This window comes from Agelaius phoeniceus, chromosome 5 (assembly GCF_051311805.1).
Source record: "Agelaius phoeniceus isolate bAgePho1 chromosome 5, bAgePho1.hap1, whole genome shotgun sequence".
In the NCBI taxonomy this organism is placed as follows: domain Eukaryota; kingdom Metazoa; phylum Chordata; class Aves; order Passeriformes; family Icteridae; genus Agelaius; species Agelaius phoeniceus.
This window is the reverse complement of record NC_135269.1, coordinates 29,716,963-29,731,549: the sequence shown is the minus strand read 5'-3', so window position 1 is coordinate 29,731,549 and position 14,587 is coordinate 29,716,963. Positions and strand designations below refer to the sequence as shown.

Below are 14,587 nucleotides of genomic sequence, written 5' to 3'. Positions count from 1 at the left end.
CGAGCAGCGGCAGCGGCGGCGGCGGCGGCGGCACCGGGCGGCGGCGGCGGCGGCACCGGGCGGCGGCGGCCCCACCGGGCCGCTTCCCCAGCCGCGGCTGCTGCCGCCCGGGCCCGGCTGCCCGCAGCTGACATGGCGGCCGCGGGCCCCTCCCGCGCTGGCGGGCCGGGAGCGGCCGCCCCTCCTCGGCCGGCCCGCAGCAGGGCGGCGGCGGCGGCTTCCGGCCGAGCCCTCCTGCCTTCAACAAAGATGGTGCTCCCCGCGCAAGCTCCGCGGGCGCCGGCGCGTCCTGGGTAGCTTCCCGCTCCCCTCGTGTAAGTACGGGGCGGGAGCCGCGGGCGCTTCCCGCACACTGCTCGCTCCCCCGGGCGCTGCCGACGGCTCCACTTGGTTCGTCCCGTCCCGCCCCAGGCGCCGACGAGGGGGAAGCGGCAGAGCGGTGCCGCGGAGCTGGTCGGGGGCCGGGGCAGGGGCCGGGCTTCGGCGGGGAGGCCGGGCCGGGCCGGGGCGGCGGGGCCGCCTCCACTGGCGCAGCCCTGCCCGGCGGGAGGCCGGGACGGGAGGAAGGCCGGGGGCTGCAGCTGCCTGAGGGGGCTCGGGCCGCCGTGCGGGCAGCTGGCCCTGGCTGTTACCGGAGCAGCAGCTGCCACTCCTCGGCAGGGAAGACGTTAAAAGCAAAACTTGCTGCTTCTTTTTTTAATTTTTTAATTTTTTTTTAAATTTCTGGCGGGGTGGGGGGATGTGTAAGACTTTTGACCCACAGGCTTGCTGTGAGAGCCAGAATAATTCATGGGTTAGGCAGGTGAGTGCAGTGGGTGTTCCAGAAAACGGTGAAATGTGTCTAGCAAGAAAAGTGAGTGAATGTGCCTTTTTAGTGTCAGAAGGGGTTCTTATCAAAAGTTTTGTCCCCCTTCATGGACAGTTACTCTGTCAGATCCAGAAAAATGCAAACCTGCTTGTGTTGGTGTGGGGATGAGTCAAGGACTGTGCTCATTCAGCAGGTCATGGGCTATATTTCTTAAAATTTGGCTTTATAATGGAAAAGGTCAATTTTGAGACATATCTGGGGAATGCTTGAGTCATATTTTGGGTAAATGGACATCTCATATTTTTCATTTTCTGTGAAATTACTCGACTAAATTTAATTCAGAGCTTACTTTGAACCCCTAGATACAGGCTGTGATTAAAATGAACTTGTTAATTCTGTGTTGCACTAAAGCTGTTGCACTCTGTCCCAACACTGTTACACATCAAAATCCTGATACATTTCCATACCTAGCTGCTTAGTTCCTAACTCAGACATTTGATTCTCACAGTAAACACACACAAAGAAATACTTTATCTTTAAAAAGACCTTAGAAATCAGTATGCCCCATCCTGGAAATTTACCAGGCCAGTGCCAGGACTTTTAAACCCTCAGTTGTGTGCCCTCTGCCGTCAGCAAGGCAAAGGGCTTTTACAGCGGAAATTCTCCTTTCTGATTCCTGGCTTGACAGGCATTTCTCAATGCTCAAAGGTGCAAACCTTTGATTTGTAAAGTGTTGGCTGCTTTGGTTGGGAAGAAGACGAACTTGACAAATTCTGTACAGTCATCCAGCATGTGAGGAGGCTCCTGAATGGGGACTCTTGGGGCCCATTCAGAATGTGAAACACAAAAATTCTGTAGTATCTGAAGCAGTTTTCTGCCTGGGTTTAGATGACACCCTCAGAGGTGCTGCTGGATGCCTTTCTTGAACTCTGCAAGTGCTTCATGAGCTCAACGGTGTTCTCCTAGAAGGAAGAAGTAGTAGGATTTACTGCCTGAATTTTGCTCTAGTCCAGAGATTGCTTTCTGTAGTGTAAAGGTTCTATGTGTTGGAGACCAGAATCTTCAGCTTCACCTGTCCAAAATTAGCAACCTAACATCAAGTGGGAAAATCCAGTTCTCTTTCCTGCCTGCTCTTTTTCCATCTCCTTGCTTGCACTGCCTCAGTCTATGATGGAGTTTGATGTTTGAACTGTGCTTGGCAAACTAGCATTTCTTAGGGACGTGGGCTGGCATAGCAGTGTTTGATTCCCACATGATCCCTAGACAGAAGGTAAGCACCTTGAAATTCACTTCAGTAGATGAGAAATACAGTGGGTAGCCCAGGAAAGATGGAGTCCTCCAGCAAGATGCTTTCCAGCAGTGCTTTTGACACTTGATGAAAGCATTTTTGGAAAGTGGCTTTGTCAGAGGATGTCAGGGTGAGACAGGGTTTTCCAGTCTCTCTCTCATGACTCTGTGCTCTTGCATTCTGTCGAAGGTGCTGTTTACATGCCAGTATGTTCTGTTGGTCACCCTCCTGGATTTTAACAACCAGGCCAACCACACAATTTTGATGGGGCCCTGGGAGTCAGCAGGCACCTCTGATGTAAAAAGACCTCATCAGCTTTCATGCAAAAGCTTTGAAAATTCTGTCTCTCCTTGCTTGTATCCTCTAGCTGAACGAAGTAGAGTTTCTGCAAGGTCTAGTGGTTCAAACAGCAGTGTCTAGTTTAGTTGTGAGAAACCCTCTTGGTAATCACACTCAACACTTGCTGCTATTTTTTGACTTCATTATTTAGTAATGAAAAGGTATTTAATTGTGTTGTCCTGTCATTTTCTTTTTCAAGTGCCATTAGTGGGCCCAGGGATATGTTTGTCATTAAGGACTGGGCGAGACACTTTGATTTGGTTTGAAGGTCTGGCATGGACTGCTGACTTGATCTTGGATGAGCTGTTTGGTCTTTCTGGACCCTGATTATTCTTTTGAAGAGTGGCTATAAAGTGCATCTTTTTCAGTTTTTGTCTAGTCAGAGTGTTAGTCAAGTGACATAGAAGCTGGCAGAGGGCATCTGATGCCTTCCTGTGAACACATTAGAAGAGAGGGAGAAGAGCTATTTAAGCTAAGGAACAGTTTTGGCAGAAGAAATGCCTATAAATAGAAGGGGACAAATTTGAGGTGGAAATTCAAAGAAAGTTTCTTCTCATCAGAACAGTTGAGTTCCAGAGCTGTCTTCCAGGATGATTCAGGGGTGAGAATGACCTGATACCTAAGGTATGTTTCTACCCCTCTTAAACTTGAATTGCATCTTGTAGGCCAAAGCTACCTGCTGATTCTGTCCCTGCTGCTTCTGTACTGCTGCTGTTTTTGTAATTGTATCAGTGGTCAGGTGTGGTATCTCTTTAATTTTGGGGGGGTTAGTGTCTCTTAAGGACTGGCAAGTACCCTAGCTGCCTTTAGTATGGACCTAAACTAGCAGGATTATTTGGCATGGGTTTCACTCCAGCAAAGGACTGGTCTTTGCAAACCCAAATGTTCTATTTTTGTCTAGTATTTCCCAGAAACTGGATCATTTTACCTTGTGTGACAGTGAAATCTGAGTGGAAAGAAGATGATGGGGATCATTAGTAGTTTTGCCAGGTTGGTGATTCTGAGTTTGGAGTTTTCTCTGAAGGTTGACAGGTGTCAGACATCACTTTTAGATGTTCAGAAATCACTTCTGGATGTTAAAGGTTGAAGTATTTTAATCTTCACACATTTCCTTACTCCTTTTTTGCACACTCTAGGTTGCCTGATGGATGCCAGAGACAAGCAGCTTTTACGCTCCCTGCGCCTGGAGCTCTGCACAGAGGTGCTGGTGGATGGACTCGTTATTCAGTATCTCTACCAAGAAGGGATTCTCACAGACAGTCATGTTCAAGAAATAAAAGCCCAAACCACTAGTCAGAGGAAAACTATGATGCTCCTTGATATTCTCCCCACCAGAGGACCCAAAGCTTTTGATGTGTTCTTGGATTCCTTGCAGGAGTTCCCGTGGGTTAAGGACAAGCTGATGCGGAAGCGTAAGGAAATGACAATACAAGATCCTTCAGGTAAGGCCAGAGTTGCTGTTGCTGCTATTTTGAAGCTTGTTCTCAAGCCATAATTTCAAAAGTATTGAATATACCAGTAATTTCAAGTCATGTGTCATGTAAACTCATGATACCAAGAAAAGGGAACAGCCTTAATTTCCTGGAAGCTACTCAAACACCAGGAAATATTGCAAAGTTTGAGACATGAACAGGGCTGAGTTTCAGGACACAAGGAGACAGCAGGAAAGGCTACCTTGGGAGAGGCTAGCATATAGGAGGACCCATAATCCATTGCCTCAAAGGGAATGGGCTATGAAAAGTAATTTTGACTAGCTGCAGAACAGTGTCTTTGCCATCCATATCAAATACTGTTTCATTTATGTTAGTTTTACAGTGGTTTGTTCAGGAATCATTTATATTTACAGAGTTTTTATTTGTTTACTTTTATTATGATTTTAATGTAATTTTTATTTAGTAGTATATGCTAATTTAGATTTATTTAGTTTATTATATTTAGTGGAGTGCAAATATCTAGGATCATTACTTGCAAAATTACTAGCCGTTGCTTATTTTTAAAAGAAATTTAGGAGCTAACTGATTATTTACTATAATCTATGGCTTTTTGGCATTTAAATGTACTTCTAAAACTAGTTTTCTAGACTAGATGTTTGTTCAGATGTGATTTCTTTACCAGTTTATGCATGCAGTTGCTGAGCTGTTTTGAAATCAAGACAATTGCTTTAAATGCACATTTCTGGCAGCATGCACTGGCTGCTAACCTCATGTTACCAGCAAGGTAGTAAAATAGTCCTCACTTGGGAACATTTTTTCCAAGCAGTATGATCAATGTTTCTCCAAGCCCTTCCCTCCTGCTGTACCCCCATTGGAGTGTGGTCATACCTACTTTGATGCACATGACATGTGATTTTTCCAGTGTCAGTGTGCTTTGCGTGAGACTGAAAGCCTGTGAAGAAGGGTGGCTAAGACCTGTTGACCATCATGTCCACCTGCGTCTCAGTTAGCTGCATGTTCAAGAACATTTGTCAAGATCTGCTGGACAAATCTGAGATTATCTTACCTTAGGACATTTTTCATGGAATATTCTGACAGCTGGTCTTTCTGTTGGTCTCTGTGTACGTTGGTGTGTGCGTGCTTGGAGATGAGTAAATAATTTTCAAAATTTGGGAATAAACGTCCTGTGCTGCCTAAAAGTTCTCAGCATAATGCAAACTATGGCATTGAGTGTGCTGGAAAAGGCCTTGCTCACTTAAATACTGTCATGCTAGTGCTCTTTATTTGCCTTACAAATCAGCCTCTTTATTTGATAATTGCTGTTTAAGCTGCTGAATAATCTTGTGTGTGTTCCAGACATACACAGCCATTAAATACCGTCGGTATCGTGTAGTTTGTTACCGAAAAAATTGTTACCAATTTTTGTCCTTTTGGTTGTTTTGTGGATTGCTTGTTCCTGCTCTTGATCACTTGTGACTAGTGTGCTGGATTTCTGCATATCAGGTTCTCTGGTTTTGAGTGGGCTGACAGTACTTGATAGTCCTATTGCCAAATTGTGTTAATTAGAAAAGGCTTCCAGGTTAGATCAAAGGTTACTGTTACTTTTATGGTGGCAATACAGAGAGTAAGAACAGGATAGGAGGCAGAAAGCCAAGTTTGTTTTAATATTTAGGCATGTTCTTTGGAAACCCAAGAAAGAGAGCACCATCTGTGCCCTCATAAATGCTGAGTGCGCCCTGGAATGAATTGGAAACTATGGTGGCAGCATCAGGGCTGATTACATGCAAGAAAATGTGGTTTGGGATAAAAAGCTTCGCTTTGCATTCTAACAACAGACTTGGAAGCTTTTGTCTTGGCGGAGTACACGAACATATGCTTAGCCTTAAGCATGGAAAAAACCATTGGCTCTAATAAAACTATAAGCACATTTAAAATTAAGTGTGTTCTCTAGTGCCATGCTAGATAACTTAACTTCTGCCTTATTGGAAACTCCTCTTCTAACTGATTATTTGTCAATGGTAATTTGTTTTAAAGAAGCCATTTGTGGTGAAAAAAGCTTGCCACATATACACTATTCTTCTTTTAGACCCTAAAACTTTTAAAATGGAAGTTGGTTTTAAGTCCCCAGATTTTAATTTTTTTTTTCCTTTGGATCATAAATACTATGGAAATGGAATGCTTTCTGTTCACTTGCTTATGGTCACTTAAGATTCTGCTAAGGAAAATATCCTCTGTTTTTACAGCCCGTTTTGCAGGACTAAGGAGTGGTAGTAAATTGATCCTTGATGGAAGGTTTTATTTTCATCTTTTGCTTCTCTGAGGTTACATGTAGGATTTTTCAAGTTAGTAATTAAATAGACTATTAGATTATGTCCATCTGAACCTGAAAACTGGGATGTACACAGTGATTTTTTTATGTAGGCCTTTGAATTATTTTGCATTTTATTCAAAGAGATCATGCTTTCTGTCCTTCCTACAGCTGAGAAATATAGTTGGTTAAAGAAAATCACAACCATAATTTTCTAGAAACTTTTAGTTTATTTTCTTTTCCTAGTAAAAAACAAGCCCAAACCGACAAATCAAACAAACAGCAATTTCAGAAAGAAAAATATTTTTGTTGATATTGTATAAATATGATCTGGTGGACCAAGCAACTGCAAAATGGAAGCCAAAGTCTGAGATCTAGGCAAGATGCTGCCACTGACTCATTGTGAATCTTTGAGCAAATTCTTTCAAGGCAATGGATTTATTGATTCCCAAGTTGTGTAACTCGGTGTAATGTTCATGGAACAGCATAGAGTAGAGCTGTAAATTGGCCCAGGATTCAACACAGACTATGCTGTTTGGCTGCTTGCAAATAAATGAACTTTAAAACCTCTGATATCCTGAGTTTTATTGCTGAATGTCAGTTGACTTAAAAATAATAGTTCTGTATTCTGTCATCTGATGTAGTTCCATTGAACACAGAAGACCTTAATCCTGCAGAGCACAAGGAATAGTTTTTCCATGAGAATCAGGAGGGTGATGTGCAGGCAGATAGGGCCACTTGCATCTGTGTAACTGAAGCAAAGAGACTCGAGATTTCTTCCCCTTGCTTGTTTACTTCATGCAAAGACAGCCTTTTGCCTAGGGTCCCCTTTCTCGTAAGGGAACCCTCATTCTTTTTTCATAACCTGGGGAAAGCATAGTTGTAAAACTCCAAAATCTCAAGAAGGGAGTTTAAAGTCATGTGCTTTTGGAGGTAAGTATTTATGACTTGAATTGATTTAAAGGTGATAGGGTATCTTTCTGGCTTGTATAACAACCTGTGATAAGCTAGTTCACCCTGTGCAGAGTGGCATTGCAAGACTTAATCATTATAAACATCAACCACAGCATGAGTTTCTGGTTTTGAAGATCAAAACTTCTGCCATAGTAAGAGTTAACAAAAGTAATGTGTGTCTGTTTCATTGGGAAATGACTGTTCTGGTTTTTCTGCCCTAGTTTGGATAGCTTTATGCCTTTGTCAGGAGCATAAATCTTCAATATAGTCTTATAATTCCTATGAAAAACTACAGCTGTTGGCAACAGAATTCCCTTCTTTCTAGGAACAGCAACAGTTACCCAATATATTTTGCACTGAATTAAAAAAAATACAAGTTTTGATGGTGTTTGTTTATCAGATTGTTTTTCTAATCTCTCTCCGCTTGGGAATTTCTCAGCCCAAGTATTCTATTTCTCTCCATAATATATGTGCTGTAAAATAATTTACTTCTAAAAGTGTTAGTACTGCACCTCTTTGTAGTATAGATGACTTCTTCATTCCACAGGAAATTGCAGCATACTGAGAACAAAAAAGTGAGATACGGTGTTTGCCAAAGGAGTCCTAGAGCAGCTGCTTCTATCTGGCAAATGTTAGTGAATTTAGGGCATCAGAATTGCCATGGGAAAGCTGTACTCTCACAACTAGGCAGGGAATATTTTCTAATGCATAATTTTGTTGTGGTACCTGGTAAACATTAGCGTCCTGCTAGACTTGGGTGTTCATTTGAACAAATTTTAGCCTGGTTGAGGTTTTTCCCTGGATGTGTGGGGAGTGTGTGTTGTTGTATAGCTGTAGAAATCTTCATGTTGTTTAACCCTTTGGATGAAGCATGCAGATACAAAGCAAAGCAAAACATGTACATATCCCAAGAAAGCCAAACTTCCCTCCATCCCCTGCCAGCCTTCCCAAAGTCCTTTTTCCACTGCTGGGTTGTGGATTTCTAAGAATTTGGATTCAAATGCAAAAGCATTAGTACATAATTTTAGTATCTCTTCTTACCTTTTGTTGGCTGCTTCCTGCCTTCTTCCTATCCTGCTTGCTCTCCCATCTAATGCAGTAAGGAAACAGCCTGATCTCTTGCCTTTTCCATTTAGATGTCAGATAGGAAAAGCAGCTGAGGAATCCCTTTTCTCTCTCTAAAATCGTGGACAGAAGTCTGTAGTTTTTTTCCTTTCTTCTCTTTCCCTCCCCTCTCTTGTATAGTCTAGTGGCAGAAGGGGGAGTTTCCTCACATGTATGTATGAAGGAAAGGGATGGGCTTAGCAGTCTTGGCCTCACTTGGTTGACCTGGAGATGAAGGAATGCCCTTGTGCCACATCCTAACGCCTGGAGGCTGCAGGAAATGTCCTCTGGTTATCTGGAGCTGTTCAAAGGCATCCTCAAAGGAGAATTTCCCAAACTCTTTTCCACATTCCCATCTCCCCTGAAAATCGGGTGTTACATTTATGGCTTTGGCTGTGTTCCTGACCGCAGTGAGATCTGTGAAGTCTGGCAGTAAAGGTTTGTGCACGCACTCAATATGAACCGTATGCATCATGACATGGACAAGTCATTGACATCTCTGGTACTATGGAGCATTCTATGTATGTATTTTTGGTTTAATATGTGTATAGATATTTTTTTCCTTCTTTTTCTTTCAATTTAAGTAGCATCTGCTTGCTTTATTTTTTTGTCATGTTCATAAGTAGCTGGCTTTATGCTGCTTATATCCTACTTTTTCACTTTGAGAGGCCTAAATTTTAGGCATCGGTATTAGGAAGTCTTGTTTCCAGCCTCAAGCAGTTTCTTTCAGGTAAGTTAATGGAAAGATATACCCATACTTGGTGTTGTACTCAGTAACACAAATATGTGAGGCTAATATTAATAATATAGATTTAATAAAACATATAGGCCTGGAAACAAGAAAGGAGGAGTGAGTTCTGGCACGAGAGGTGTTTAGACCAGCTGTGCTCAATCAACTACTCTTAACCAATGCCACTAAGAGGAAGCAATCGGTAACTGGTATTGAAGACTCCCTGGTGTAGGAAGTGGAGACCTCCATGTGCTGACCAGATCTGATGCCTTCCAAAGTTTGCTGCTTCCCAAAGGACTGGATCACAAAGGTTGCCAAGACCTGGCCAATCATCAGACTTTGCTGCTCTCTCATATTGTTATAATACTTCAGCAGATTAAAGATGACTGTAGGGCTCGGTGATCTCATATGAAGGGATTGATTCCAAGCAGTGTTCTCCACAAATCCATGGAGCTGGATGGGATATATCTGAGGGAGCTGGACTATGTCTTTGAGAGGCTGTTTTTTGTCATGTTTGGTAGGCTGTGGTAAGCCAAATGCACAAAATGCAGTAAAGTAACAGGGAAGAGCCACCTTGGGTACACCACAGGTAAAACAAGCTTAAGCAACTTGATTCTTGCCTTCTATAATAAAACATCTGCCTCTGTGAATAGGCAGCAGATTTCATTTAATTGATTTCAGCAAGGCTTTCAGCGCGCTATTGTAGCATTCTTGTGGCTAGCTGGGAAGGTATGGACTGAATGGGTGCCCTGCACAGTGGTTGAAAGGTTGGACCACCGGTCTAAGAGGATCGTGGTTGTAGCTTCGATGTCCATCTAACTGGTGGCTAATCAGGAATTATGTTTCTCAGGTTCCTCTAGGATACAGTTAATTACACATGGTTAGTGCATCTTGAAACCCTCCCTGCACTGCCATATGCAATTAAGTTTTCATTCCATATCTGTTTACAGTCATATATTTGTTTATGTGAAGGAGAACTAGAGCACCCAAATATCATTCATTACCTCTAAGTGATACTGTTTACCTTGTTAGGACATTTATTGTTTTGTAAACAAGACTTTTAAAGCCAATTTTTATCTACTTTGCAATCATGTAAATGGAAAACCAGTCTTGTTGCTTCTTTTCCCATTAGGCCATTGTTTCAGTATGTCAGTTTCTTTTTTTCTTCCTGCTCTTGCTTTTTCTGTGAATAAATTTGTTGATGCTAATTAATGTCCCTTGTGCCCCTCAGATACACAATAACATATGCTCCAGAGTACCTGAGGAAACTTGTAATTGAGTAATTCATTCTTGGGAATGAGAAAACCTCATATTTTGATGTATTGGTGAGGAGTGGTACACGTGTTTTGACTGTCTCCACTGCTGCAAACTGAAGTGAAGCTTCAGTGTTCCTTCCAGTTTGCATTTAGAGAAGGAGCCAATTTGATTTATATAAGGTGGTTTGTATGTGCAGGAAATAAGCATTAATGCACTGGATCAAGGTAAATAAATCCATACTAGTGCACCACTTCTTCTGTCAGCCTTCTTAATCTTACTGTTTCAGTACTTTGCCTGAGATTTTCAAAAGTACTCATCGTTAACCCAAGCTCACTCAACCCTTCTCCTGTTGAGGTCAAGGGTAAGCTCCCCTTGGCTTTAAAGAAGGCAGTTTTAGTCCTATGCATGTGCTTTGAAAAGTCTTAGGTTTCATTTGTAGTTAATGATATGTTGAGTTTTTTAACAAACAGCCTATTTCAGTTTTTGATTTTTCTAATAAAATACGTACTAGGAATGAGTAAAAGGACTTCAACAGGTGAAGGGCTGACTAAGCCCTGGCAGCCCCAGGGATCTCTAGCTGGCTCTGGTGGCAGGTAGGCTCCCTCCACAGGCAGGTACTCCCTTTAAGCAGGGGCATAGGAGTCCTTGGCAAAGTAACCACTGAGAAAGTTAAATAAATATATTCTTTGCATAGAGATTCTAAAAAGTACTGGCTTTCCTTTTCATTCCAGTTTTTCTATGATTTTACTCACTGTAGGCAATGGCTTTGTTTGCTCAGCTTTTGAAACTGACATGTCCTTTATTCATACTCCTCTTCCATTTAATTAAAAAGTCATTTATTTCCTTGTCATCCAGTTCTCCTACATCCCACATAAGATTAGTTTAATATCCATATTCTTGACCAGCAATTGCTGCAGTTAGGGTGGCAGAACACTCTTACATCATCCCCTTGGTTAATGTACTCTTGGTGGATCTGGTGAGTACATCTGCAAAGTGCTTGTTTTAAAAGCAACTTCAGGTTATAGCTAGAAATGCTATCCAGCTGTTTGCAGTAGAAATTAACTCAGGATTCTCAGGGCATTCCTCTTGCAGGCACACCTGGATTCTAAACGGGGAGCCTTAGATCATTCCCCAGCAAGCTGCTGGTTGTGCTTTCAGCCAGGTGCCCAGGCACTGCCGAGGCTGCTCTGGGCAGGTCCCAGGCTGCCTGTCAGCCACGCCAAGCAGTGCAGTGCCTCTCTCATCACTGCTGGTGGGTGCATGGCTAGGCCTTTCTCTGGCCATTTCACCCACGGTGCTGAGCCCTGTGGGTGTTTGCAGCACCTCCTGGCAGATAGGGCTGTGTCCTGCCAGTGAGGTGCAGCTTTTCACATGGAATAGTGTCATGTTGATATCGCCCCACAGTGTGACAGGTAGGATACCTCCTTGTGACCTAATGTCTTAGACACTTCCCTGATAAGCTCATCTATGGTTTATATAAGCAGTGCCCCCTCAGCTGTGTTTGTATATATTTTGTGGAGGCATAGCTCCAAGAGAGAGCTCATTTATTGAAATTTGAATAAAGTCCTTTCCAGTAATTGAAAGAACTTTTTTAAGTCCTAGGAAGAGATAGGGTTGAGTTCCTCTCCTTTTTTCACCTGGGCTAATTAAGGCAGCTTCTGAGTTGGTGTGCTGGCCTTTGTGTGGTGTGCTTCCCCTCCTTAATTCCCCTAAGTTTCCTCAGAAATTGTGCATGGATTTCAGCAGAATAATTTGGACCTGTTCTGGGGTAAGGGGATTGAAGATAAAACTATGTCCCTGCCTTGCACCTGAATGGAGTAGAATTGATCCTGTAACTAAGAGTCTTGCTGGCATTTATCATTGTGTTTCATTCATCCTAGTTCTCATACATAGCAATGTTAAATGGATCTTTATGTTGTTTACCTGAGTGCAACACGGCTTTTCCTGAGCAGAGGGTAGATACACACACTTCACTTGTCTCTTTAAAGTTGTTACGTATGTTAGAGATTGTGCAGCTTCCAGTATGACAAAGGGGTCAAATATAGAAGAAGAAATTATTAATACCAATGTCTATTTTTTATTAGAAGGCTGTTACCATGCTTCTGTTGAGATAAGATAAAGTTGTGCAGCTCCTGGCATGGCACTACATTGATCTGATAACCTTGCACAAGACAAAGTCCTGAAAGGAGCTCCTCAGTCTCCAGAAGGCAATAGTCATCTTGCATGCTGTCCATATTCCAATTAGTGGAAGCATGTGCCCTGCTAAAATTTAATTGGAATAACTAATTTTAGAGATCTGGGTTAATATATTTGTATTGTCAGACTCAAGCTGCAAACATTTGTTTGTGTGACTGTATGCTTGTTAGCATGCTCATTGGCCTCAGTGGGATTACTTGCTCCAAGTTTACTTTAATTAGCCACAGGATTGGGCTATAATGTGTGTATAAAGAGTCTGTAGGAGTGAAACCAACTGCGTTTCCACTGAAGGAAGCACAGGGAGTCCAGGGGAATATCACAGGGTTGTATGTGTCTTGTTTGGGTTCTGTTAGCATTTTTCTTTCGTTTTGCAATTTTCCACCTACAGTAGAGTAAAGAATAAACATCAAGTTATTTTAGAGAAAAAGTGTGGTGCCTTTCTATTCAGACTGATATCATGAAGCATTGGAGTGTAACTCTGCTGTTCACTTGAGTGTCGTGTTCTAGCCTGCTGCATGACAAGGTGTTTTCCTCACTAATGATACTGCTGATCAGAGACATTCCTAGTGTGATTAAATGTCCACTCCAGCGTTCATTTTGCCATTGGTATGTGCACCCTTTTACAAAATTCTTGGCATACCAGGCTCTGGTTAAGAGAATTTCTCCCTGGTTTTGTTTGGGTTTTGTTTTGTTTTTGTTTTTTCCCACAAAGCCAGATATGAAGGGAACTGTGATTTACTGCCTTGAACTTATGATTTAACAGCTTTGGCTTTCACTACTCAGTACATTCGGTAAAATTCCTCCTGTATCAGAGTATTTTTGTTGTCTGATTAAAAGGGCCTTGTTCTGGGGTTTCCTTCTCTTCTTCTGTATGCACAAATATATTGTTTCTTCCAATTCCAAAGTTCTTTGACAAGTGCTGAAATTACTTAGGGACTTGCAGAAAAATAATCTTGATAACTATAGCAACAGTAATCCCATTACTTTCTCTGTAAGTCTTCTGTGTTTAAATTACCTGTAAGTGTTAGGAAAGGCAGAACTAGCTTCTTGCTTTTGTGTATAGGCCTTTTACTTAGATTGTGTGTCTTTGTTAGTGTCTAGCTCTGGTAATAGTGCCCCTCAAGACCAAGTACACTAACTACATCTTGGTTTTTCAACTTCAGCATGCTTTTGTTAAATATGATCAGATATTGGCTAAGTTTTGTCTGTGAATATTCAGAGCTCTAGGTTGAAGAAATATATAGAACGTCTATGCCTTGATACTGTTTTCATTCCAACTGGTTCCTCCTGGTGGGGTTATGAATTATTTGCAATCAGCATTCCTAGTACTTCTTGTACTAAGTAGTATGCTGCCTACTTAAAATTGCAAACTCTCCCATTTATGTCCATACAGGCAAACACTATTTTTGTGTGTTGTCTTTAACTCATAGGGTCATTCTGGGACAGTTGTCATGTCAGCAGCATCATCTGGGATACACATATCCACACAAGCCTAGAGCTCTTCAGACTTCATCACTGTCTTGCATTACTGCCTGTGGGTTAATTATGAACTCTTTCCACACATGGCTGGAAAATCCAGAATATCCAGAAATCCTGGAATTTGGGATCTAATAACTCTAATTAATAAATCCTGGAGCATCAAAGCATGCCTGTTCTTGGTGGGAAGAGGAAGGTAGTAAGAGATTCTGTACTCCCAGGCATTAATTACCCTTCTGATTTGGCACCAGCTAACATTTGTATACCTCTCAGATACGTACCAATAAACAAAATCCTTTTCTCCTGTTCTGTGCTGTAAGTGTAGCTTTTTGCTTTTATTATTGCTCAGTTTCTGTTGACTCTATGAGCTGTTGCCACAACCCTTTTTCTTCCCATAGAGCTCTCACTATTTAGTTACTCACTTCTAATTTAATCTTGTGCATAAAGAAAAGCATTTATATCATCATGTTAAAAATGAAGAGCTACTCTCTGAATGGGTTAGGTCCTGTGCTTATTGAGTAAACTAATACAGGAGCAGGATATAAAATCCTATACCCCTAACATGAATATCCTCTTTACATGAATGCCCCCTTACATGAATTCTTAAGAGCCTCCTTTCCCCTTACCTGATTCCAGTCATGCCTATGCCACAACTTTTGAGCCTTTTCTCCATTCTAGATAGATTTTTCATTCT

General features: G+C 42.0%; 1 protein-coding gene across 2 annotated transcripts in view; it reads left to right on the top strand.

The window, feature by feature from the left end:
* The first annotated feature begins 29 nt into the window (after positions 1-29).
* CRADD (CARD and death domain containing adaptor protein) overlaps positions 30-14,587 on the top strand; it is a 75,218-nt gene continuing 60,660 nt past the window's right edge. Inside the window, exons 1-2 of one of the 2 annotated variants that reach the window (XM_054631578.2) lie at positions 30-314; positions 3,572-3,877. In XM_054631578.2, the coding sequence (XP_054487553.1) occupies positions 3,580-3,877 (298 nt within the window). In that variant the 5' untranslated portion in view covers positions 30-314; positions 3,572-3,579. Of the gene's footprint in view, positions 315-532; positions 803-3,571; positions 3,878-14,587 lie in introns of those variants that run through there. The other variant, XM_077178754.1, reaches the window with a different exon arrangement.